This window comes from Passer domesticus, unplaced genomic scaffold (assembly GCF_036417665.1).
Source record: "Passer domesticus isolate bPasDom1 unplaced genomic scaffold, bPasDom1.hap1 HAP1_SCAFFOLD_44, whole genome shotgun sequence".
In the NCBI taxonomy this organism is placed as follows: domain Eukaryota; kingdom Metazoa; phylum Chordata; class Aves; order Passeriformes; family Passeridae; genus Passer; species Passer domesticus.
Genome location: NW_026990160.1, coordinates 415117 through 440322, shown reverse-complemented (window position 1 = coordinate 440322; position 25206 = coordinate 415117). Strand labels below are relative to the sequence as shown.

At 54.0% G+C, this 25206-nt stretch overlaps 1 protein-coding gene and 2 long non-coding RNA genes across 3 annotated transcripts; 2 read left to right on the top strand and 1 right to left on the bottom strand.

Moving 5' to 3' along the window:
- Positions 1-10252: 10252 nt before the first annotated feature.
- On the top strand, positions 10253-14151 carry LOC135292687 (serine/threonine-protein kinase pim-1-like). The gene is made up of 9 exons (XM_064406791.1): positions 10253-10546; positions 10618-10719; positions 10836-10886; positions 11091-11457; positions 12104-12280; positions 12529-12678; positions 12897-13013; positions 13628-13762; positions 14048-14151. Exons 1-6 carry the CDS (start codon positions 10253-10255, stop codon positions 12633-12635), a joined length of 1098 nt encoding a protein of 365 aa, XP_064262861.1. The 3' UTR covers positions 12636-12678; positions 12897-13013; positions 13628-13762; positions 14048-14151.
- Positions 14152-20187: 6036 nt separating this feature from the next.
- LOC135292782 (uncharacterized) lies at positions 20188-23091 on the top strand. Its single transcript, XR_010354946.1, has 3 exons — positions 20188-22253; positions 22344-22438; positions 22683-23091. It is a non-coding gene; the product is annotated as an uncharacterized LOC135292782 (long non-coding RNA).
- A 1110-nt stretch (positions 23092-24201) lies between these two features.
- LOC135292787 (uncharacterized) lies at positions 24202-25206 on the bottom strand. Its single transcript, XR_010354952.1, has 2 exons — positions 25094-25206; positions 24202-24523 (listed from the first exon to the last, which is right to left on the bottom strand). It is a non-coding gene; the product is annotated as an uncharacterized LOC135292787 (long non-coding RNA).

Genomic DNA, 25206 nt, shown 5'->3' with positions numbered 1-25206 from the left:
GGAAAAGATCAGCAACAACCAGATTTAATATTAAGCGACAGCATCACAAAGTTCCTTGGCAAGAATCACTCTGCTCCTGACTGGACACTTCAGGCACACCGGGGGAACAAAGCAACAACAAAACCAAACCAAATCCAGGCAAATAAAGCAGAAATGAACTAAGAACGGTCCCTGTGTATGTGTGTGTGTGTGACACAAGGACAGTGAGGACAAGGATAAAAGGAATATGATCTAAAAGCTGAACAGAGCTCAAACTTAACAGGACTTAACTAATACCTTAACCTTAACTTCTCCCGTAAACTTAACAATTTAGTAAAAGAACAACAATTAACAGTCCTTAACCTCATTTATAACCTATGACTAAATAATTTAACAGTGGAATAACACTTAACAATAGTCATCTTAGCTAATAACTTAAATTAAACCTAACAAATTAGCAAAAGAGCAACTCTTAGAAGCAATTAACTTAGCTTAGACCTCATGACTTAACCTCACTTACAGGCCTGACTGACTCAGCTATGCAAGGCACTCCAACCCCTCCGAGAGCAGCATTTCTGCCACATTTCCCCAGCACAGGCACTCCTGTGTGCACACAGACACAAAGAGTCAGTGCAAGGCACCTGTGACAAATTCCCCTGGGGGCAGGAAATGCTCCCTGTTGATGCTTTGGCATCTCCCCAGCGGGTGAAGGGTTGAGCCTGGAGGAGTGGGGGGATCGGCCCAGGCTCCCTCGTTGTTCAGGATCCCCGAGTGCAGCAAACGGGAGAGTTCCCGGCTGGGAGAGGCCCCACTCAGAGGGAGTCGCTGGCCCAGGAGAGCTCCAAGGGGCTCCTTTTGCAGCGCTGTTTGTAGGGCCCCAAGAGAGGGGCTGCAGTCACAGCAATGGTTCATCCTGGCCGCACTTGGCATCAACAGCTTTCTTTGGCACTGTGAGAACAGGGATGTTGTGCCACTGAGGGAACAAAACCAGTTCCCAGGGCTGCTCCTACAGCAACCAGGAGCTGGTTGGGCACAGCAGTGCCTGGGGCAGGCAGCGTTTGTGCTGAGCTGCAGAGGAGCTGAGCCCAGGGGCTGTTGGCCAAGGCCGAGGCCCAAGGAGCATTTCTGAGCTGGCAGGGCGGCCTGAGAAAGGGAGGGGGGAATGCAGCAGCACAGGGCCCATGGAACCAAGGGACCATGGTGACACTGTGGGGCCCTGTGAGACCAAGGGACCATAGTGACACTGTGAGACCCTATAGTGCCAAAGGTCCATTGTGACATTGCAAGGCCTCATGGCACAATGGAGAGACCATTAAGAGACTTCACAGCCTCATGGAACCAAGGGGCCATTGTGACACACAATGGAGTCAGGGGATCATGGAGACCATTGTGACACTAGGAGGCCCCATGAAATAAGCAAAGCATTGTGACTCTGAGAGGCCTCATGGAACCAGTGAGACCATTGTGACCCTGGGGGTCCCCACAGAACCAAGAGGACCATTGTGATCTTGTGGGGCCTTGTGAAAGCAAGAGGCCTTTGTGACACTGCAGGGCTGCATGGAGCCAAAGGTTCATTGTGACATTGTGGGGCCTGGTGTCATCAGTGGTCCATTGTGACTCTGTGGAGGCAAAGGAGACCATTGTGACACTGCAAAACCCCGTGGTCCAAAGGTCCATTGTAACACTGCAGTCTCATGGAATAGAGGAGTCACGTGTCATTGTGGGGCCTGGGGAACCACAGAGACCACAGTGACACTGCAAGGCCTTATGGAATTGTTGGGACCATTGTGACATTCGGGCCTTCTGCAACCTAGGAGCCATTGTGACATTGTGTGACCCCATTGAACCAAAGCACCATTGTAACACTGCAGGACCCCATGGAATCAAATCACCATTAGGACACTGTGGGGCCCTGTGGAACCAAGGGGACCATGGTGATACTGCAGGGCCTCTTAAAACCACGGCAACACAGAAGAGGTCTGGCTGGTTTGGCCTCCCATGGACTGCCTGACTGGTCCAACTGACCATGGCATGTTGAAGGCCTCTTCTCTTCTGCTGTTGAAACACTGGTGCTCCATACTTTCTTTCATATGGAAAAGATCTGTCCTTCTCCTGCAGGCATCCATGGCCAGAACTGGGATTTCATCTCCAGATTTCCTTATATCTAGGGATTATTCCCATAGGAATATTGCCAGGACAAGACTGGCTGACAACGGTTTCATGAGGGTCACCTCTCATCAGTCCCCAAATCTCTGGGGAAGGCTCCATGCTTTCCTTCTTGTGGAAAGAACTGCCCTGCTTCTCCAGGCACCCATGGCTGAGATTGGGCTTCCACCTCCAAAATTCCCTACATCCAAAGACTGCTCCCAGACAAAATCTGCCATTGCTGACAAGTCTGGCTGGCCTAGTGAGACTCTCACCTGCCTTCCAAACACTGGGGCTCTGTGCTTTCCTTCCTATGGAAAAGAGCTGTCCTTCCTTTCCAGGTGCCCATGGCCAGAACTGGGATTTCACCTCCAACATTGCATCCTGTGACAGACTGCAGGAGATTGTTGGCTCAAAACATTTCATGTGTCGGGGAGGAATGGGCAGATCCAGGCTTGCCCTGCCCTGGAGCACTGCCCTGCCCTGGAGCACTGCCCTGCCCTGGAACCCCATTCCCCCCAGAGCCTCTCTCCCAGCCCAGCAGTGGCTGCAGTCCCTGGCACAGCACAGGCAATGCTCCACAGCCACCTCTGGAGCCCCAGCCCAGCTCCTGAGTGACCAAATGACACCAAGTCCCACCTGGGGGAAGGGCCCAGGAAGACCAAGGGGTATTGAAGGCTGAACCACAAGGCAAGCACACATCTTGACCCTACCTCCTCTTGGCATTTCCATCTGAACTGCTAGAGTCCAGGAGTTGGTAGCTCTGTCTGTGCTTCTATAAATCTTATTTTTCTTTCTCTCTTTCTGTGTCTACTTCTTCTATTTTTGTCCTCTTGCAAACTCTGACTAGCTTTAAATTGAACAGGTTTAGAGTTTGTGAAGTCAAACAGGGCAAGTTATTGCTTTGAGAAGTGTTTTTTGGTGATTGAATGATGCATTAAACATTTTGACTAAATTTCTCTGATTTTCTAAAGTTGCCAGTAAAGGCTGTTTTGTTGTTTTGAGCTCCTCAGAATCTCTTGTTGGTATTGTTCCCGTGCACCCAACTCAGAGTACACAAACAACTGTAATTCCTTTTGAATGTCTCCTTGAGAGAGTTTTTTAGTGGATGGGGGTCAGGGCCTTTTCAATCCTGCTTGGCACAGCCCAGGCAGGGCTTTCCCAGCCACATTCCACACTCCATTGCCCAGCTGGAGCCGCTGGTGCCTCTGAGTTCTGCTGGCCCAGCCCCAGGGACGCTCTCCTTGTCTGCCCATTCCCCCACAGTCTCTGGGCAGGGATGGCCTCAGTGGGGGCTGCTGACATCCTCAGCACCTTGGAGGCTGCTGCTGGATTTCACTGCTGCAGAGGCTTGTTCAGCCTTCAGCTCTTCAGTGCAGGAATTCAGTGTCCCAGGGCTCATTCACATTCAGAACACCTTAACAAGCCAAGCCTCTGGGGATAGTTGTTTTCAAATCAATTTTTTCAAATAAACCTTTCAAATAATTGTGGTTAATTAGACTGATTTCAGGAGTGTATTCAAACTGAATACATTCTACTTTCAAGGACAGTGAGAAAACATTTTTAGGTCCTGTTTAGGGTTTTTTTCCTCTTAATAAATGGATATGTGCAATCTCCAATTGATATTGAATCCAAGTACCTCCTCATGCAGATATGAAAATCAAGGCCCTCCATGGCTGACAATCAATCAGACTCTGTCCCTACCCCCACCCCACCATTTCCCCCATCCAAGCCCTGGCACTCCGAGCAGCCTCGTGCAAATCTGAGCTCCCTCCAGCCCAGGCTGGACCTGCAGCTTTCAGCTCCTTGGCTCCAGCTCCCACCTGCTTTCCTTGGAGAAGGAGCTGCCTGAGACACAGAGGGATGTTCATTGATTGTCAGCCAACAAAGCCAAGGGAAGGCACAGCTCCATCAAATGCAGAAGTCATTCTTCTCCCTGGCTCTGCCCTGGCCCTGATCCCCACAGCCTGTCCTGTGTCCTTCATCCCTCATTTGCCAGGCACTTTCTGGGACAAGGGAGCTCTGCTCTGGCTATGGAGGGAGGTCCAAGTGCAGCCACTGGAGAGGGAACCACAACTCATCAGGTTTGTGCCCTTTGAGGAACCAGGAATTGGTGAGACTCAGAGGCACATAAAGGTTTCTCTTCATGACCAACATAAAAAATGTGAATGTGGTAAAATTTATGAAACAGCAAAACACTTTCCTCAGCTCCTTTTGATATCCCAGAAACATCTGACATGTTCACCACCAACAAAGGATTGCCATACAGGAAGGATTTTAGACAAAGACATAAGAAGAGGTGATAGAAAAGATAAAACTAAAACTAAGATGTTGACCAAGGAGGTATTTAAACTTCTGAAAGATTGGGATACTCCCCAAGTATCCCAAAGAACCTCAAAGCATGAAGCCAGTCAAGGCAGATGCATTGGAATGACCAGAGAACATCTGCAGGAGGAAAACTGGGAGCAAGAGGAAGGACAAAGCTCCAGCTGCTATAAATGAAGAGATGTCGTTAGACATGGCCATTTAAACAACAGAGCTGAAAACACCTTAAGGAAGGTGGTCATGTAATATTAGAGTGAATGTTAGTGCCAGAAGTAGAGGGGAAGATCAGTATTTTTCGTTCTGCCATCAGGAGAAGAATCCATGAGATCCAGGAAATTCCTGTTCCTCCCAGGAAAACTTTGCCATTTTTTCAAAACTCCAATGACCCAGATAAAAAAGATTTGCAAGGATATTATGAAAGTAATAGGTATTAAAGCCTGTGCCCCTTTCCAGGCAGACATCAGTTGTGTGCCCATGAACAGGCAGTGCCACTTGTGCCCTGAGGTGCCCAGCTGGGATTGGATTTCTCCGAGAGCACCTGAGGGAGAGCAGAGCACCTTGCAAGCTGCAGGTCCCTGCCAGCCCCACAGGGCTCCTGTCCCATCAACATCTGCTCTGCTCCAGTGTGAAACAGGGCCCAGCATGGTGCCGGGATCATCAGAGAGCTGAGGTGTGTGCTGGAATTCAATGGCCTCCCCATGCCGCAGCAGCCCTGCATTTCCCTGCTCCAGCCTTGGTCACCAGCACAGCCATGGAGGCTCTTTGGGCTCCTGACTGTTCCTGCAGCCCCCAAGGGCAGCTGAGCTCTGCCTGTGGCACAGTCAGCCCTGGCCAGCGCAGGCCATGCTCAGCAATTGCTTGTGTGTGCCTGGCCTTGCTGTCAGCCCCGGCAGCGGCTGCGTGGCCCCTTGGTGGCCCTGTGCTGGCCCAGCCATGGTGGCCCAGCCCCTGTGCAGGCCCAGCCCAGGCCAGGAGCATTGCGGCTGGGAACGGCCCCTGTGCCGTGGTGCCCACAGCAGCCTTGGGGCTCTGTGCCCCATGGCCTCCCTGCTGGGCAGCCTCTGCCAGCTCCTGCACAGCCCCTGGCACCTGTGGGCCTGCACAGACAGCCCTGCCCCGGGCTCTGCCGGCCTCTGGGCCAGCAGAGAGGCCAGCCAGGGCTGGCCATGGCCGGGAACAGGCCCTGAGCCCCGCAGGAGGATGGAGCTGGGCCACAGCCAAACTCAGCCCAGGGCAAAGCTGGGCTCAGCAGCCAGGGCTGCCAAGGGCTGGGCACAGAGGCTGGCGGTGACAAATGTCCTGGGCCCCCTCCCTGCTCTGTCCGTGCCCCCAAGGGCACAGAGCAGCCTCCTCTCTGGGGCACTTGCCTGTTTTCAATGCCTTGCACAGGCGCTGGCCCTGCCCCACAAGGCCTGGCCTGAGTCCTGCCCCTGCACGCTCAGCCAGGCTGAGATGGACACTGATGGTTTCTGGGGCAGGCTCTCTGAGCCCAGCCCAGCTCCCTGCAAGCTCTGCCAGCTGCCCTGAGCTCTGGGCAGCACCAAGGGCCTCTCCCCAGCCCAGCCCAGCCGGCTCTGGCCCCACAGCTCTGCTCAGGCCAGGCTGCTCTGGCCACTGGCCCCACGGCCTCAGCCCCTGCCAAGGGCACAGCAGCAGCTGCAGCTCACACAGGACTCAGCTCCAGCCATGGGGGAAGGTGCTGGGCCAAGGCCAAAGGAGGCTCCCTTGGTGCCCTGCTCCCCTCTGGCTCAGGTGCTGAGAGCTCTGCAGCCCCTGCTGCCATCCCATGTGCCCAGGGCAGCACAAGAGCCCCGGCCTTGGGGCCCTCAAGAGCTGCTCCTGCTCCAGGCCCAGGGCCCATCCCAAAACTGGGGCAGCCACAAAGCTGTGCCCATTGCTGATCATTGCTGCTCTGATGGGGATGGACCCTCAGCCCCTTGGAGGTTGATGATGAATTTTCCTCCTGCAGATGCCTCTTCTTTCTTGAGCTCTTCAGTTCAGGAATTCAGTGAGAAAAGCTCATAAACATTTGTTCAACATGCCCAAAGAAGAAAAGCCATTTGGAATAACAGAAGTTTTCAACTTTTCTGTAATTAATTAGACAGATATCTGAAGTGTATTCAAAGTGTATATACCGTCTTGAAAACAATGCAGAGAGAACAGTTTGTTCTGTTTAATTTTTTCTCCTGTTTATAGATTTATATCAGCAATGTCCAGTTGATATTGACCCCCAGCACCTTCTAATGCAGACTGAATAGCAATGAAAATCAAGATCCTACATGGCTGAGAGTCAATCAGACTGTGTCTCCTGCCCCCTCCCCACCATTTCCCTCATCCAACCCCTGGCACTCCTATGGACCAGGAATGGTGTGGCCAGCAGGACCAGGACAGCAATTCTTCCCCTGTGCTCAGCACTGGTTGGGCAGCACTTTGGGTGCTGTGTCCAGTTCTGGGACCCCAAATTTAGCAAGAACGTGGAGGGGCTGGAGTGTGTCCAGAGAAGGGCAACAAGGATGGTGAAGGGTCTGGAGCAAAAATCCTGTGAAGAGAGGCTGAGGGAGCTGGGGTTGTTTATCCTGGAGAAGAGGAGGCCCGGGGGAGACAAGGTGGTGTCAGGGCACAGGTTGGACTTGATGATCTCCAAGGTCTTTTCCAGCCTTACTGATTCTTGGATTCTCTGAAACCACGCTTGGAGCAGTTCCACAATGAGCCCTGGGCCTCCTCTTCAGAAGCTCCAGCAGCCCAGGTCACTCAACTTCTCCTGCCAGCACCAAAGCCCATCCTGTCATTCCTGCAGAGCCTCTGCAGCTCCTCCTCATTGCCCAGAACAGGGAGCCCCACATGCAGACACAGCAGCCCAGATGTGCCCCCCTGGCCTGGGGTGCCTCTGGCAAGGGAGCAGCACCAGGCACTGCAGGAGCCTGCAGACAATTCCTGCAGCACTTGGAGGATGATCCTGCTACCCAAGGGACGTTCCTGTGGTGCCAAGTCAGGAACTGCAATGGGGAGTGGGGCCAGAGAGGAAAGGGCAAACAGGGATGGGCTGTTTGCAGGGGAGGGAACAGAGATGGGGAATAGGAAGAAATCTGGATCAGGGATGGGTAAAGAAAGCAGAGGTGAAGCCAGGGAAATGCTTGTGGCAGTTTGGGGGTGGCTGCCAGGCAGCCCTGGCTCTGAGCAACAGCGTCTGCAGTGGGACAGGAATCTCCCAGCTGATGGGAACAAACTTTCTGGCTGACTGCAGAGGCCAGGACAAAGCTGAGTGGTTTCCCTGGTGTCCCCCAGCCCTTGCTGGCCCCAGGGGCTGATGGCATTTGTGCTCCCTCAGGTTCATGTCCCCACAGCAGCAGCATGGGGGTGCTCCTGCCTGCTCTGTGCAATGCAAACAGGGGCTGAGCCAGTGCTGCCGTGTCTGTGCCTGCAAGGATGCGGCACCTCTGTGAGCTGGGGGAGAGGCCAGGGCTGCAGAGGGCGGATGTTGTTGGCAGCTCCATGAGGATGCTCTGGGACGCTGCCCTGGGCTGTGCAGCACCCTGGGGATGGATCAGCCCCTGCTCTGCTGCTCCTTCCCGTCTCCCCCAGGGCCCTTGCAGAGCCCCAGCCATGCTGTTTGCCCCCAGCCTGCCCACGGCCAGCCTGGGGCTGCTCACCCTGGGGCTTTTCTGTGCTGAGCATTGGCCTGGCCGTGTTCTTGAGAGAGCCTGGGCAAGGAGCCTGGAGCCCCCAGGGCCTGGCCTGAGGCGTCAGTGCTGCCCCAGCAGTGCCCATGGCCTGTCCCTGCTGCAGCCCCGGCACTGCCACCCCCAGGACTGTGCCCGGCCCCGAGAGCACTCAGGCCCTGCAGCAACACCAGGGCCACCAGGGCAGCGGGGCAGGGCCACGGCAGCAGCACTGGCAACACCAAGTGCTGCTGCTGCTGCTGCTGGGCACAGCTGCTGGGCCAGCACTGATCTGCCCTAGCTCTGCACACAGACATTGCTGCTGCACCTCCAGAGAAGGCAACAAAAGGGGCATCTCTGCCAAAAACTCTGCTGGGAGATTCTAAATTCGTCTAAAGCCACTGAGAGCACAGCTCCTCATTGTCACAGTCTGCTGCCACTGAATGTGGAGAGAAAAAAGTCAGAAATAGCAGAAACAATGATCTAGCTTTAGGAAGAATATTATAAAAAAAAAAAAAAGACAGGGAAATCAAAGAACCAAACCAACAGAACTATCAAAGATTGATTTTGTTACAAGTGATTTGCAGAAATTGGCCAGCAGTTTAATGCTTCCTAAGATGTCCAGTCATCAGTCTCCTCACTGCAGCCTTGAGCTCCTGGTTCCTCAGGCTGTAGATGAGGGCATTCAGGGCTGGAGGCACCACCGAATACAGAACTGACACCAACAGATCCAGGCATGCAGAGGAAATGGAGGAGGGTTTCAGGTAGGCAAGTACTGCAGTGCTGAGAAATGCATTTCTCCTGCATTTTCCCTTCTCAGATTCTTTCAGTCATCTCCTCAGAGGTACAGTTTGTTCTGGTGCTTTTCATGAACTGATTGTACTCTTGATTTAGATGGAGACTGTGGAATTGTTTTCAGATGTAGAAGAATCTGGACTGAAGACAGAAACAAACTCCCTGTCAGCCCATTCTCATCTTCTAGATCATTTTCAAGATGTCCTTGGGGGTGTTGGAATGATTATCACACAGCTCTCCACTTCTGGCTGCAGGCTCTAGAGTTTGTTTCTCTGCATTCAGTCAGGCTTGCATTCCCTAAGAGTTCTTGGTAGCCTGTCATGTTTGCTTAGGGTAGAACAGTAACAATGAAAACCTTACCAATGGCACAACTGCCCAGCCCACAAGGAAAAGAAAAGAACAAGCTGTCAAATTCTTCAAATATTTCTCCTGCTTTGCTGCAAGTGTTGTGCTGCACCCACAATGTGGAAAGCTGCAGTTGGTGGCACACCTTGTGACAGAAGCTGCACCTCATTTTCTGGGAAAGGTTCTTGGAAAAAGCAAACAGGACTGAGGAGAAGATTCTGGAAAAACTGAAAGAGCTTTTAAGAAATTAAATGAAAATTGAAACAATTCAAGACGTTTTTCTCAATTTATTTTTATGCTCCCCTTTTCCATCTTGCACTAGTTGTCCATCCCATTAATTCCAAACAGATCTCACTTCTAAGATCCATGAGTTGGCAAGTTTTAGACATTTTAAGATACCATGACCTACACACAGTTTGGCTTCCCCTGTTTTTCTTGGAAATCAATGCTGGAGAGGTAAGTGCAGTGCTTGGGTCAGGTACAAATTCTGCATTCAGGGAATGCGCTCTGGGAGTGTTTGACCCTGAGCAGGGACAATGCACAGCAGGGACCAAGGGGATTCCTGAGCCACTGTGCAGGAGTCCAGACTCTGGCTCTTGGCTGAACTCGGCAAAGTTCCCGTGTTTGCAGAGGCTCAGGGGCTGCCCTCGGGGAACGTGGGGCTCGGGGCGGGGGCGAGCGGGCAACGGACAAACAGACACGGGGACAAACGGCCCCGGAGCTTCAGTTGCAGCAGCGGCGGCAGCGGCAGCATCAGCGACAGAAGAAACTTGAGAGTCTCTTCTCCTCTCCCTCTCCCGCTGACCCGTACCTCTCCCACTCTCCCTTTCCCGGTCTCCCCTCCTCTCCCCGCCTCCCTCTCCCCGTGCCCGGCCGGGCCATGCCCCCGGCCCGCCCCCCGCCCCGGGCGGGGCTGCCCCGTGCCCGCCCCCGGCCGTCCCGCCGCCACCTGGCCTCAGCCCGGCTCTGGCCGTGCTGGCGCTGGCGGTGCTGGGCGGGCGTCAATGCCTGGGGCTGGGGCGGCATCGCCGGCTTTTGGCTCCGCCTGGCCCGAGCCCGGCCCCGGCCCCGGCCCCGACGCAGGGTCCAGTCCCGGCCCCGACACCGACCCCGACCCCGACCCCGGCCCCGGCTCCTCCCGGGGCCCGCGGAGGACACAGGCGGCGTTGCCTCTCCCGCCGCCTCCGCTGCGGCTTGCCCGGCCCCTGCTCCGCCGCTCGGCAGCGCAGCCGCCGGCCCCGAGCCTCCCGTGTCGCGTTGCAAAGAGCGAACGCCGGGGGATGGCCGGGCCGGGGCGGGTGAGGGGCACTCGGGGGCCGTTGCTGGCCCCGGGCCGAGCGCTGACAGCCGCGTCCCGCCCGCAGGGAAGGCGCAGGAGGCCCTGCAGGAGCGCTACCGCCTGGGTTCCCTGCTGGGGCGCGGCGGATTCGGCAGCGTCTGGTCGGGGACGCGGCTCTCGGACGGCGCCCCGGTGAGCGGCGGGGCCGGCGGCAGGCGGAGGAGGAGGGGGCGCAGGAGGAGGAGGAGGAGGATGGGGCTGGGCAGGGGGGGCGTTGAGCTCAGCCCGCTGCTCCCCTTGGCTTGCAGGTCGCCATCAAAAGGGTGCCACGGAATCGCATCCGGCACTGGAGCGAGCTGGTGAGTGAGCCGGGACAGCGGGAGAAGCCGGGCCATGCCGGGCGGGGATGAGCCGAGCCCCGGCATGGTGGAAGCCGCCAGGACGTCTCGAGGGGGAGCGGGCGTGGGGCCGGCGCAGGGCGCAGAGCATCCCGGGCTGGCTGAGGGGTTGCCCAGCCCTGGCCCGGCATCAGCCCCACTGATGGCATCGTGCTCCTCCCGCAGCCCGACGGCACCAGCGCTACCCTGGAGGTTGTGCTGCAGGACAAGGTGTCCACTGGCTTCCCCGGTGTCATCCAGCTGCTGGAGTGGCTTGAGCTCCCCAGCGACATTGTCATGGTGCTGGAGCGGCCAGAGCAGTCTCAGGACCTCCTGCATTTCATTCAAGCACGGGGGTTCCTGCGCGAGGAGGTGGCGCGTCCGCTGTTCCGCCAGGTGCTGGAGGCCGTGCGGCACTGCACCAGCTGCGGGGTCCTCCACAGGGATATCAAACCAGAGAACATCCTGGTTGACCTGGCCACCGGGCAGGCAAAGCTGATCGACTTTGGCTGTGGCACCTACCTGCAAGACACAGCCTACACTCACTTTGCAGGTGAGCCTACACAGGGCTGTGCTCCCGCTCCTGGCATCTCATGGCCCAACATCTCTCAGCCCAAGCTGGGTGGGGCAGTGGGGATTCTCCCTTTTGCTGCCACTCAGGGGACTGAATCTGCAGCTGAGTTGCTTTAGAGCAGGGCTGGGTGGGGAGCCATCTTCCAGCCCTGCTGGCAGGCTTTGCCCACCACTGTGCCCAGGACTGGGGCTGGGCTGGGACAGCCAGCCTGACAAAAACAGCCGTGGGTGGGGGTAGCAGAGAGGGAGGTCGGAACCTGTGTCCCAGCCGGTTTGTGTGCAGGCAAGAGGAAGGGCTTGGACTGCTCCACTTGCCCTGTTTGTCTTGCCTTTATAATATGTTTGGGGCAATGCAGGCAGGGAGAATGAGGGCATGGTTTTTCCCCAGCACGCAGTGGGTATTTCCTTTGCATGTCATGGGCAGGCCTAGCCAGGGCTTCCACTGTCCCCTTCCCACACCAGTGGCTTCTTTTGCAATCCCAAGTTTGTACACCAGTCCCAGATGCTGGTGAGAGGACAGTGGTCACCCTGTGTGCACTGATGCAGCCCCCGCACGCCCAGGGATGCTGGGGCCAGGCTCTGGGAGCAGCAGCATCCCCCTGATGAACTCCATCTGTATTCCACAGGAACACCATCATACAGCCCCCCGGAATGGACCCGCTTTGGCTGGTACCATGGCGAGCCAGCTACCATCTGGTCCCTGGGCATCCTGCTGCACGAGATGGTCTGTGGGAAGATGCCTTTCAGGAGGGGCTGGAACTTCAGCTGGGGCCAGCTCTCACTGCCACAACGGCTCTCTCCAGGTGGATCCTCTTCTCTGGGCATGGGTGCAATACCAGTGCTGGGAGACAGCAGCGGGCTCGGGAGCGTCCCGCTCTGGCAGCTGCTGAGGAGGTGGCACATGTCCTGCTCTCCTCCAAAACCAAGAATTGATGGGAAAGTTTAGGCCCAGCTCTGAGCACATCCAGCATGGCCTGGGCATGGGAATAGTGGGGCAAAGCCAACAGGAGCCTTCTCCAACTGACGGGCATTTTCTGGTTTCTCTCCCCAGAGTGCCAAAATCTGATCGGGTGGTGTTTATCCATGCACTCCTTGGCCAGACCCTCATTAGAAGAGGTGTTCTGTCATCCTTGGATGCAGGATATTCCTCTGCCATAGAAGAAGGGAGAGAGCCACAGGCACACTTTGATCCAGGGCCCTGGTAAGTTACAGCTGCACACATGCCTTGGCAATGAGAAGCAAAGGAACCCAGCCCGTGTCACTGCACCAGGGTCATGGGATGGGAACACGCAGCCCTTGTGCTGGAGCTGAGCTGCTCTGCCCAGCCCTGGCGGCTGTCATCCAAGCAGGTTTTGCTTGTCCTGGTTCCCTGACAGCTGGGGCCCTGGGCAGAGCCCTGACAGCCTGGTCTCACCCCAGGGAAGGAGAAGGAGCTCCCAGACAAGCTGTACCAGGTGGGGCTGCTGCTGCAGGAGACAGCGAGGATGACATCAAGGATGACAACGTCTCCCTGGACCTGGCCACCAGCAGTTGAAGGTGATGCACTATGATTGTGGCACCTTCTTCAAAGCCAAACTCCACAGGGAGTTTGCAGATGAGTCCACACCTGGGGAAATGCTCCCAGATTTGGGCATTGCCCACCCTGGCCTGGAAGCAAAGGTTCCCCCTTTGCTGGGGCAGATGGAACTAAATCTTCAGTCAGCTGCCCAGCTGCTTTTTTGGCAGGGTTGGTGGGATGGGCTGGGGTGGGTACGAAATGGGAGTGGGCTCCTGGCCCTGCCAACAGCCCCCAGCACCCACCGTGCCCCGGGCTGGGGCTGGGGCAGCCAGCCCAACACAAACAAACCCCCATGGTGGGAGCAGAGGTGGGACTCCAGAACCTGTGCAGGGGCTGCTTTGCTGTGCAGGCAAGGAAGGCCTTGGGCTGCTCCACTGCCCTTGTTTGCTTTGGGATCACTGTTATTTTGGGGGGCAGTGCAGAGGGAAAGAGAGAAAGTGTGGACCTCCCTCACCCATGGCTGGATTTTTCCCTAGCATGTAGGGGTTGGGCCTTCCTCAAGGCCCTGACAGAGCTAAGAGTTTTGACCTTTCTTCTTCTTTTCCCTTTTTGTCTCTAACCTCTTTTCAACAACTTGTTTGTTTTTTTCTAGAGGAAGCATTCTAGGTGGTCCAGTCTGGATTGGGAAGTGCTTGGGACCAGCTGCAGCGTGGATGGGCCGTGCCCTTGGAGCAGGCTGAGGACATCGTTTGGGACCAGCTTTTCTTCCAGCCGTGGATGGTGTGAGGTGGGTGCCCGTCTGCTTGGCAGGGTGGGATCAGAGCTTTTGGGAGATGGCAGCGAGCACAGGAGCATCCTGCTCTGGGCAGCTGCTGAGCAGGTGGATGTGCCATGGCTGGCTGCAGGCTGGGCACATGTCCTGCCCTCCTGCCCTGCTCCCAAAGGCAGCACTGATGGGCAGCTCTGGGCACAGCTCTGAGCCCGGCCAGCACGGCCTGGGCACTGCGGGCAGCTGGGACAAGGGGACAGGAGCCCTCAGCTGACGGGCAGTTTCTGCTTTCTCTCCTTGCAGCCAGGCTCTGCAGATGCTGAGGCTGCTCTGGGCTCTGCCAGGGCTCTGCTGGAGCTCAGCACCGGGCCAGAATTAGCCAAAGAAGAAATGGTGTCACCTGCAGCACAGACTTGCTTGAGCATTTTGACAACGCAGCTCAAGTTTGCAGCGTGGACACCTCCAAGGGAAAACATGACACCTCCCAAAAATTAAACTTGTTCAATACCTTCTGAAATCAAATCAGTCTGGGATGACTCCAAAAGACATTTTTCAGCTTGCTCAAGATGTAGCTCAGCCCTTCTCTGAACAGTTCTCTCCCCCACCTGCCTTTTACTTCTCAACTGCTCCCTTTTTTCCCCCAGTGAATTCCCAGCCCATCGCAGTCTCCTTTACTTGCTGGCCTTCTGTGTTGCCCCTGACCACAAGGAAGGCCGAGCCCCAGGTTTAGGGACTCATGCTGTCACTGGCTGAGGAGCAGCAATGTCTCAGAGGTCCAGTGGGATTTTAGTGTCATTCAGAGCCACTCTCCAGCCCTCAGCTCTCCTCACTGCTGAGTTCCCACTCCCTTTTCTTCATCCTTGCAGCAGGATGAGCTCTGTGAATCCCCTTGAGCCTCCCCACTCTTCCCAGCCCACGCAGCCACCTCAGTGAGGCTGAAGCTAAAGCATCTCTGTCTCCTCTGGCACACCAGTCCAGTCCCCTGTGTGGGGAGCCCCAGCCCCAGAGCACAGCACACAGCAGTGCAGTCCGGGCTGGAGCAGCTGCCCTGCAGCCCTGGCTTGGCTGTTTGTGGCAGCCGAATGCTCCCTGTTTCCAGCTGTCCCTGCAGGATGGCCCCAGGGCAGAGCCCAGCCAGGCTCCCACTGCACCCCTGGAGCTTGGGGCAGACAGTGCTCCCAGAGCTGAGGTTCATGGGGAGCACCCGGAGCTGTGCCTCGCACTCAGTGCTGGCAAGTGTTGTGTTCTCATCTCCTGCAGCCTGAGGGGAAAACAACCTGTGCTGCCAGGCCAGCACTGCCCCTCTGGGCAGGGACAAGGATGAAGGGCTTTCCCATTCCAGAGCAGCTGGTACTGAGCCCTGGCAGGGCTGGAGCTGGGTCTGGCCTGCTGTCCGGGACTCGCTGCCCACCAACCGCCCCCACCCACCACGCTCTGTCCTCCAGAGACAGAAGGGTCTGTGTGTGCCAGGGGCTCTTGGGTGTCTCTGTATCCATAGACAGAAGGGTCTGTGTGTGCCAGGGCTCTTGGATGTCTCTGTATCCATGGACAGAAGGGTCTGTGTGTGCCAGGGGCTCTTGGATATCTCTGTATCCATGGACAGAAGGGTCTGTGTGTGCCAGGGGCTCTTGGATGTCTCTGTATCCATGGACAGAAGGGTCTGTGTGTGCCAGGGCTCTTGGATGTCTCTGTATCCAGGGACAGAAGGGTCTGTGTGTGCCAGGGGCTCTTGGATGTCTCTGTATCCATGGACAGAAGGGTCTGTGTGTGCCAGGGCTCTTGGATATCTCTGTATCCATGGACAGAAGGCTCTGTGTGTGCCAGGGGCTCTTGGATGTTTCTGTATCCAGGGACAGAAGGCTCTCTGTGTGCCAGGGGCTCTTGGATGTCTGTGCAACCATGGACAGAAGGCTCTGTGTGTGCCAGGGCTCTTGGATGTCTCTGTATCCATGGACAGAAGGCTCTGTGTGTGCCGGGGGCTCTTGGATGTCTCTGTATCCATGGACAGAAGGGTCTGTGTGTGCTAGGGGCTCTTGGATGTCTCTGTATCCATGGACAGAAGGGTCTGTGTGTGCCAGGGGTTCCTGGATGTCTCTGTATCCAGGGACAGAAGGGTCTGTGTGTGCCAGGGTTTCCATAATGTCTCTGTATCCATGGGTATGGGAGAACATGGACAGTGAAAGTGTCAGTCACGTTGCTTGCACACTCCTTACTTTGTGTACAAGACACATCCATGCACACCCCCACATATTGGTATATTAATAAGATAGGGATGGATAGAGACTTCGCACAGAGCTCCAACTTTGGCATAACTCACCCTTTAGCCAGAGACCAGGGGATTTTTTTCCCAGCTCTGTGTGAGAAGATGTCCAAGAGCTGAAGGAGCAGCATTCAGAAGCAGTTTCAGGATTTCTAGGTAGGAAGTGGAGCTCACAACCATCCATATAACTTGCCATATTCATTGGGATGGGCTGCTGCTTCTTTAGGAATATGGCCCAATGCAGACGTGAGACTTGGAAAAATCCCAGCTCTCTGTGGGTTTGTGCAAAAGCGGGAGCAGCACAAACACTTTGTGCCTGCCTGGGGGACACAAGGTCCAAGGAGGTTTGGTGGCAGAGGGTGACCTGGGCTGGTGGCAGGCAAAGTTCCATTCCATGACATTCTCAGAGTGGCACAGGACAAAGGTCCAAGTACCCCCAACCCCACTGATGAAGTCCTTAGAGTGCTGCACATCCTCTAGGAAAAGCTGCTGTCAGACAATCCACTGGGATTTATAACTTTCATTTGCAACACTTTAAATCCAAATTTCCAACTGCCATATTTTTACACTCCAGACACAGTAATGCATAAATGCATAATAGATCTTTCAATTTCCTATTGATTCAATCACAATTTAGAATAACATAGTATTGCAAACAAAACCCTGAATGTTTTAAAAAAGGGATGCTGAGGTCAGTAAGATGAATCCATGCCATCAGAACATTTACAGAGTAACTGATTTCTCTTCTTAAAAAGATCAGTTGCCTCTTAATCCAAAGTTACCAAGGATTTTCACTACACATTTGTTTTTTGGTTTTATCTTTCATATTTTTTCTTTTCTTTTTTGTCCAGTGTTTTTAACAGAGAACTCGTCCTACAAAAGGAATGTACAGCAAAATGAGATACATTTCTGATAAACAATGAAAACGTAGGCTCCTCCTCTGTTTCCTTTTCTCTGGATACCCTGAAGAAAAAAATCTAGCAGATATGAGCAGAGGTGTGAAGTGTTTCATTTGGACTGAGCTGGAGTTCAGCACTGCTGACATCCTGATCCAGTCAAGAGCTGCAGAATTCTGTTGCACATCTTGAACTCTGTGTTTGCTGGCACAGCACCCGCAGTGCCGATGCAGCAATGCACATGAATAACTCTGTTATTCCCTCTCAGAATTCGGGCTCTGCCCCAGCACGAGGCGCTGCAGCCCTTTGCTCCTGGTTCCCGTGTGGAGCAGCTCCCTTCCTGCTGGCTGAGCTGCTCAGGCAGAGCCCGGCAGCTCCTGGCCCTGCAGGGCTGAGGCTTTTCCCCACTGCTGGGCACAGACTGATGGAGCAGCACTGCTGAACACAGGGGCACACAGAGGGACCAGCAGCAGCTGCCTTTGGCCACCTGAGGCTCCAAGGCCCAAACTCTGAGCAGCCAGGGCTGGCAGAGACTCGCAGGCTCCCTGGTGGCTGTGCTGCCCCACTTGTGCCCGGCCCAGCTTTGCTTGGGGCACAGGGAGAACAAGGGGCAGCTCCCTCCAGCCCAGCCCAGGGACCCCTCCAGCCCCAGGGCTTGGGGCACTGTCAGCACCTGCTGCTCCAGCCACCGCTCCTGCTGGCCCTGACAGCAACACCCAAACTGGGGCTGATCCCGAGGGAGCAGCAGCAGGGCCTGGATCTGATCCCTGACTCTGGGACACGGCTGGACAAATGGCTCCACAGCAGCAGCAGCAGCACATGGAGCTGACTTTCAATGTCGCCTTAACTTTTTAAGATTTTCTAAGTGTTCTGATGTTTGCATTCTTGTACCAAACTTTCTCACACACTTTCTGTAAACAACTTATTGTTTTGCATTATTTTATGGAGGAGGAGAAACTTGATGGACTGTTTGTTTGTCCTCGGAGAGGTGGCACTTTCACCCTCCAATCCACTGTCATATTTGGAAATCTATAAATGTTGGAGTAAATAAATAAACCTGCCCTTTTTCCTGCCTTGAGACCAACAGCGTCTCTGCGTCGTGTTGTCTTGTGTCCTATAGTGACATTTCAGCACAGCCCCTGCCACTCTTCCCTCCTGTGTGCAGCAGTGTCACAGCAGCCTGAGGCACCTGGGAGCCCCCAGTGCCAGCAGGGACTTGAGATGACAGCCCTGGGCTCCTGGAGATTGTGCAAGGAACAGAGCTGGGGACTCCCTGTCCATGGGGAGCTTCCAGATGGAAGAGGCTGCTGTGCCCAGGCAGCTCCAAGGCCACAGCAAGGAGAGTCTCGACCACTGGACCTGTGCCAGTCCCACAGTCCTGGGCAGCAGCCACCGAGCCCTGGGGGAACAGAGGGCACAGCAAGAGGGACAAAGCCAAGCAAGGCCAGAGACTGGAGAGAGCCAGAGCTGGGAGCAGGAACAGCTGCTCCATTGCACTCTTGGAGAAAGCTCTTGGCTGGTTCACAGCACTGAAAGCCATGAAGGACACAGAGGAGGCCTCACCAAACAATGCTCCTGTTTCCACACCCTCCCCTCCCCGTGTCCCAGAAGGAATTGGATGGACTGTGTTTTTCTCTCCAAGTCGTCTCGTTCAGCATGAGCAGCTTAGCACCAGGAGCTGAAGGAGCTGCAGCCATAGGCCACAAGAGCTGAGCAAGAGGAGACTTTCTGAGCAAATGAGTGCTGCTAACCTGGACCTAACTGAATTCAGCAGATAGAATCCTGGAATCACAGAATCCTTTCTGTTGGAAAAGACCTCTGAGCTCATCCAGTTCAGCCGGTCACCCAGCAGTGCCAAGCCCAGCACTAAACCATGTCCCTGAAGTGCCAAGGCCTGAACAGCAGGCCCTGAGCCAAAGGTGGCCTCTGGATGAACCTTTCAACCAAAGGTTATCTTTGTATCTGCTCATTAATGAAATATGCATGGTCATTAGCATTGTGATAGATGTAGCTGACACATGTATTGATCTTTTTGTATTTGCAAGCCAGACAGGGCCATGAAATCTGACATCTGGCCCTGTTTGGGGCTGAAGGATCAAAGTCAGCTCCCTTGGTTCCTCCTTGAGCCCTGGCCAGGCTTTGGGAGGAACCCAAGAGCAGGATGAAACCAGATGTTCCCACACTAGAAGTGCTGTCAGTTTGTTCATTCAGCACTGTCAGAGCTGGGCCCTCTCACAGCGGGCTTGGAGCCTCACCTGTGGCTGGAGGCACCTGCAGGAATTCCCAGTGTCCAGGAGTGGCTCTGCAGCCCTTGGCTGGGACAGCTTCCCCCGCTGCTGTGTGGATCTGGGGGATGCTGAAGTCTGAGGGTAACAGGTGCTGGATCTTTCTTAATCACTGCTGCAATCTTTGGTTCTGTTGATTGGCTGCATTGCTGAGCTGCTCCTTTTGTGATGCTTTGCTGCTTTGAGCTGCAGTAAATGACAATGATTCCTTCAGTTGGAAGGAGTGTGTCTTTGGTGCTGACCCTGCCCACTGGTAAAACAAAACTGGCACAGTCGGGCCAGACGACAAGAAAATGTCATTTTTAAATGTAAATATGAGGAATCGGTCCCATCAGAAATTCCCAGATGGGAAGCCCTTCACTGGAGTTGGCTGGCTCTGGAGTGGGCTGAGGTCAGAGCAGATGTGAGCAGTGGGGCAGCTGGTTAAAAGAAGCCGAACCCCTGGATGTCTTAAAATGCATCCAATAATTGCATACGGAAAAAGGAAAAAAACTTGCGTTTTTGGAAGACAAGGGTGAATTTTGTTAATGACACATTGGAAACAGCACTAACTGAAGGAAAAACTGTTGTTGGAACACTCCCACATGGAGTGACAGAAGAAGGTTTCAATCTTGAGCTCAGGTTTGTTTGTGCAAGTGATATAATAATAATAATTATATATAACACAATAATCTATATTTATATCTGTATAATTAAAAATTGATAATGTGAAATAAGGCTGACAATAATTTGTCAGCTTTGGCTGCTCACTGTAAACACTAAATACCCTAGAGAAAAGGACTGGCCAAGACCCAAATGTCAGTGGTAAACTTTGTGAATTGTGTGTAATGAATAAAGGAGGAAGGGATGAAATTGACATTTTTTTATAGGATTTGTTTATACTGTGATGCGGAATGCTTTGTCTGTTACTGTAAAAAATACAGTGATTAAGACTGCTGGGTTTTTCATATCCCAGACCACCTACAAGCTGCAGCATTGGTTGAATGGGTGAAGGTTTGTTAAAAGAGCAGTTGACAAAATGAGGAGATGGGAACCTGTCCCCATGGAGACCCCATCTCCCAGATGTGCTCCATGCCCTTAACAATGGCCCACTGGGGAAATGGAATCCCCTGGCTGTGCACGGCTGCCCCCAATTTACATTAACAAGCTAAATTGATTATTAGATGAAGTAAAAAATGATGCTGTGAAAATATCCAATAGTACTTCCTGTGAGCTCCAACAAACACAAATGGGGCTCTGCAGAACCACATGGCCTTGGATTATCTGCTTGCTGGCCGGGGAGGAACCTGGGCTATTGTAGGACAGGAATGTTGCAGGGATGTTTATCAGTGCTGGGTTTGAGGTCCAGCAATCAGGAATCTCCTTGATAGAAAGATCAGGAGAAGAGTGGCAGAAAGAAGAAAATTCTTCCTGGTGGGACTGGCTCCCAAATTGGAGGCTGCTGTGAAATGCATTCATGGCAGTCACTGTGATCATTGCGGTGTGAGCACTTGGTGTGTTATGGTTCCATGTTAGAGTTGTTGTGACACCTTGTGCTGGAAATGGAGTACTGAGATTTGTCTAAAAAGAGACACAGTCTCAAGAAAAAGTGGGCTATAATAAAGAACATAGAGAATAACAACTAATTAGGGCTGTTTTAGTCAGACCCTGCCTGACTGAAGCCTCAACAACAGGCCCCGAGCCAAAGCTGACCTTTAGATAAACCTTCCAACCAAATGTTATATTTGTATCTGCTCATTAATGAATCATTATTAGCAATATGATCTCTGTATGTGTTCATTGGTGAAACATGGATTTACCTTTCTGTGTTTGGAAACTGGAGAAGGCCCCATCTGGCTTTGTTTGGGGCTGTGGGATCAAAGTCACCTCCCTTGGCTCCTCCTTGAGCCGTGGCCAGGCTTTGGAAGAAGCCAAACAGGAGAATTAAACCAGTTATTCCCACACTAGCGCTGATGTCAGCTTGTTTGTTTAACAGTGTAAAAGCTGTGGCCTCTCACAGTGAGGTTGGAGCCTCACTGGCTGCAAAGGTGGAGGCACCTGCAGGAATTCCCAGTGTCCAGGAGTGGCTCTCCAGTCTGTGGCTGTGAAAGGGTTAAAAGCACTGTGCCCAGGCATACTTGGGCAAGAATAAGAGACATTGCACCCAGTATGGACGCTTGCAAAAATTCAGCCACAAGCTAAAGACACAGGATGAAACTTTGCAAGAAATAGGGAACAAAACTGGCAGGAATGAAGGGCAGAGCTTGCTAAAGCCAGTGAGGAAATTGCTGAAACAGCCAACAAGAGACTGCGCATGCCTAGAGGAGAAAGCTGAAAAGGGCACGGTGATGAAGACGTCCAGCCTTCATCAGGAGACCCCCGAGGAAGACGCAGAGCCTTCCTCAGTGCCACCACCAGTGTGCACTGCACCTGTGCCTCGTGTATGCTAATGATTGTAATGAGTGCTGAGAAATCGTTTATATAACCTCACCTTTTCTGAGGAGAAATATGAATATGCATAGAGTATAACTGTATATTGTAATCTGCTGTGTGCCTGTGTGCGCTGTTAGGAGGAGATATCCCTGCACACCCAGCAGGCTGAATAAAGCAAATCCCCTCCTTGGGCTTTGTCTGGGAAGTGTCTCTTGGCCCGATTTGGGGCCATTCACGTCCATGGGGTTCTGTCAAGTCACAGTGGAACCTTGGTGCCCTGTTGTTGCACAGCCTCACAATGCTCTCCTGCTGCCATGAGGTCCCTCCCTTGGTGACACACTGCAGCCCTGGTTCCATGAGGGGCTCTTGGCTTCCATGGTGCCGGCCTTTTTCACACCTGAGCCTTGCTTCCATGGGTTCCATGGACTGACAGGGGCCCTCTGCATTCCATGGGGCCCAGCTAGATCACAGCAGAGCCTGGCTTTCATCAGGTTCTGATACCTGTTCTGCCAGCTGACTGGGGTGATTTAAAGAACACAGAAACCAATGGGAAGAGTGGTCTTATTTTACTGTGAGTGTTAAGGCAACACAAAAGTTAAATTATGCATTCAATAAAACTACCTGCTTGGCTTTAGCAACAAGCAAAAAGAAGCAAGGTAATGCACTTAATCATTATTATAGGAGAGAAAGGATAGGGATTGAGAAAGACACATCACCAATTGCCTAAATACTTTACCATCATCCAGAGTCTGCAGTTGCTGAAAGGTCCCATTTCACAGCAAGGACCTGGAGAACTCTTCCAAGAGATTGGGAAAATCCCATGTGGTGCATCCACCCATAGGTGAGTTCTCCAAATTTGCTCCAAATGCAGGTCCAGCTTTTATAGGCCCAAATCAGCAAGCCAAAGTCACTTGATTATATTTTTAGCACATAAACTCCTGGGTCTCATGGCACTTTTCCTGGCCAGGAGAGCCAGGGATTGGCCAGAGCACAGTCCTCAGCTTGGAGGGTTTCCTCTAAAATATCCTATAAGCCTCTATTCATGTCAATTGGGGAAATTTCTTAGAATGATGCATTTCTTGCAGGTAACTACACAAGATTATGTGGAAGTCTCCACAGCAGCTGGTTTGGTTTTAAACAGCAGCAGAATCATATGGGTCATCTGTTTTTAGCTCAATAAAACTGATGGTGTTAGTCACATAATGCCCAGGGTTTGTCCTGTAAGTCAGCTCTGGCTGAGGCTGCCACTCAGGCCTGAGCACATCAGAAGCTGAAGTGACCACGACTGGGAATGGCAAAAACACCCCACTGGGACTGGCCCAGAGGCCCCAGGACTCCTTGGCATGGATCACCTCAGGAGACAGCATTTCAGGGAGCCCAAAGGACTTTTGGAAGAGATGCTGTGGAGACAGAAGAATTCCACAGCTGAATCCCTTGCCTGGGCTCCCAGAGGACCCTTCTGCTGTGGGGCTGCTGAGGGTGGAGGAACAGCAGGTACCCATGGCCACCCCAAAACAGGGCCCCGCTGGCAACACGGCACCGAGCGGGACTGCGGGACCCCATCCCTGGGATGAGTCAGGAGCTGCAGAGCTGGGAGTGCTCAGCCAGACCCGCTGACCCTTCAGGAGCCCCACACGGCCAGAGCGTGAGCCCAGCGGGGAGTGGCCACTGACAGGGACTGTGGGGCCTGAACCAAGTCCCAGCCCCACTGAGAGCGGCTGTGCCGGACACGCTGGAACTGCAGGAGCAGCTGGAGTCCGAGGCAGCCAGGTGGTGCCACCATGGACATTCCTTTCTTCCCCCTCAGAAAGGACACTGGGAAGCTGGGGAAGTGTCAAGGAAAGGAGTAGGGATGGTGGAAGCTGTGGAACAGCACTAACAGGAGAATCCCAAACTCTTCTGAGAAAGGAGGGCAGAAATCCCTGGTGTCCAGCATCCTGCCAGAGAAACCCATTCCCAGAACTGCCAACATGAAACCATGCTCCAATTCTCTGGATTGTGCTGCTCCTGACCCACTAACACCTGCCCACCAGAGTGAAGCTCTGAGGTGGGATTGATGGAGGAAACCTGAGCCCTGAGCCATGCCAGGGTCAGTGCCAGGAGCATCCCCTGGCGCTGTTTAACAGCGGCTCTGCAGGACCTGGGGATGCAAACAGGAGGAACCTGAGCACCTCCCACCAGCAGATACCTCAGAGCTTACACAGCAACACAGCCGTGGCTCTTCCAAACTGGATTTAGGAATGGCACACCTACTGCAGCCATGGGATCCAGATCTGCCCAGATCCCTTTGGGACTCCTGCTTTTGGTGTCTCTGCCTCCTCTCCCTGCCCGAAGGAGGCTCCTCTCTGCCCTCTCCCTGCTCTGACAAGACAGCTACACAAATAAAGATGTGGGATTGCCGGTGCTGAGGGGTTGTAGAAGCAGCTTCTCCAGGTCTGGCCTCTTTCCAAAACCCATACAGTCTCCTGCAAGAAGGAACCTCCTTGTTCACCCTCCCCAAGGGTGTCAAGCTCAGGAAGGGATTCCTGACACCCTGTCCAGCTGGGAGAGCTCCTGTGTCTCCATATCAGGGGATAAAACTAAACAAAGGAACCCTGGGGGGACTGAGATTGTGACATGGGGACATCTGCATTTATTTCCCAGTGGCAAATAAAGATTTGGTATGGTGCCAGAGCTTGTTTTGATCTACATCTACCTTTGATAAATGTCCCTCGTCCTGACAGCGACTCCTCTGCAGCTGCTCCGGGAGATCTCCTGGGCCAAGTACAGTAAGAGGAGATGTCAGTGGTGCTGAGGTGCCAAGGGGGCCATTTCAATGCTCGGCTGAATTCCAAGGATAATGTGTTTCCCCAAGGAGGAACATTCCTTTCTGGTAGTCACTGCCCATGAGGGACATTATTCAGTTGCTCCGTTGGGTGAGTTCCAGCTACAGGGAGAGGGAGGAGGAGATGATCCCACCCATGGCTGCTGCTGGGCCCAGACATCTGGGGAGATAAAGCTGAGCCAGAGCTTCAGCCTCTCTCCCAAAATCACAGAATCACAGAATTACTTGGCTTGGAAGAGACGCTAAAGTTCATCTCATTGCACCCCCTGCCACGGGCAGGGACACCTTCCATTATCCCAGGCTGCTCCAAGCCCTGTCCAACCTGGTCTTGGACACTGCCAGGGATCCAGGGGCAGCCACAGCTGCTCTGGGCAAGCTCTGATCTCTGTCCAGGTGGGCAGAGACAGGAACCGAGGGAACGGCTGGAGCTGGGCCAGGGCAGGGCTCGGCTGGAGATCAGGAAAAGCTTCTTCCCCCAGAGGTGGCTTGGGCACTGCCCAGGCTCCCCAGGGAATGGGCACAGCCCTGAGGCTGCCGGAGCTCCAGAGGCCTTTGGACACCACTCCCAGGGCTGCTCAGGCTGCGATTGATGGGGGGTCTGTGCAGGGCTGGGGGCTGGACTTGGTGATCCCAATGGGCCCCTGCCAGCTCAGCCCCTTCTGCAATTCTCACCCTTTGGCTCAGCCTTTGTGTCCCCTCGAGGCACTGGCAGAGCTGTTGGGGACAGGGCAGGAGCAGGGCAGCCCCAGCGTTCCCCTGTGTGTGACACCCCAGCAGTGACAGCC

Excerpts from the sequence above, each read along its gene's own strand:
- LOC135292687 (XM_064406791.1), top strand. The coding sequence starts at position 10,253 with ATGCCTGGGGCTGGGGCGGCATCGCCGGCTTTTGGCTCCGCCTGGCCC. Across the intron at positions 10,887-11,090 it reads TCCGGCACTGGAGCGAGCTG|CCCGACGGCACCAGCGCTAC; the intron begins GTGAGTGAGCCG and ends CTCCTCCCGCAG. Across the intron at positions 12,281-12,528 it reads GCCACAACGGCTCTCTCCAG|AGTGCCAAAATCTGATCGGG; the intron begins GTGGATCCTCTT and ends TTCTCTCCCCAG.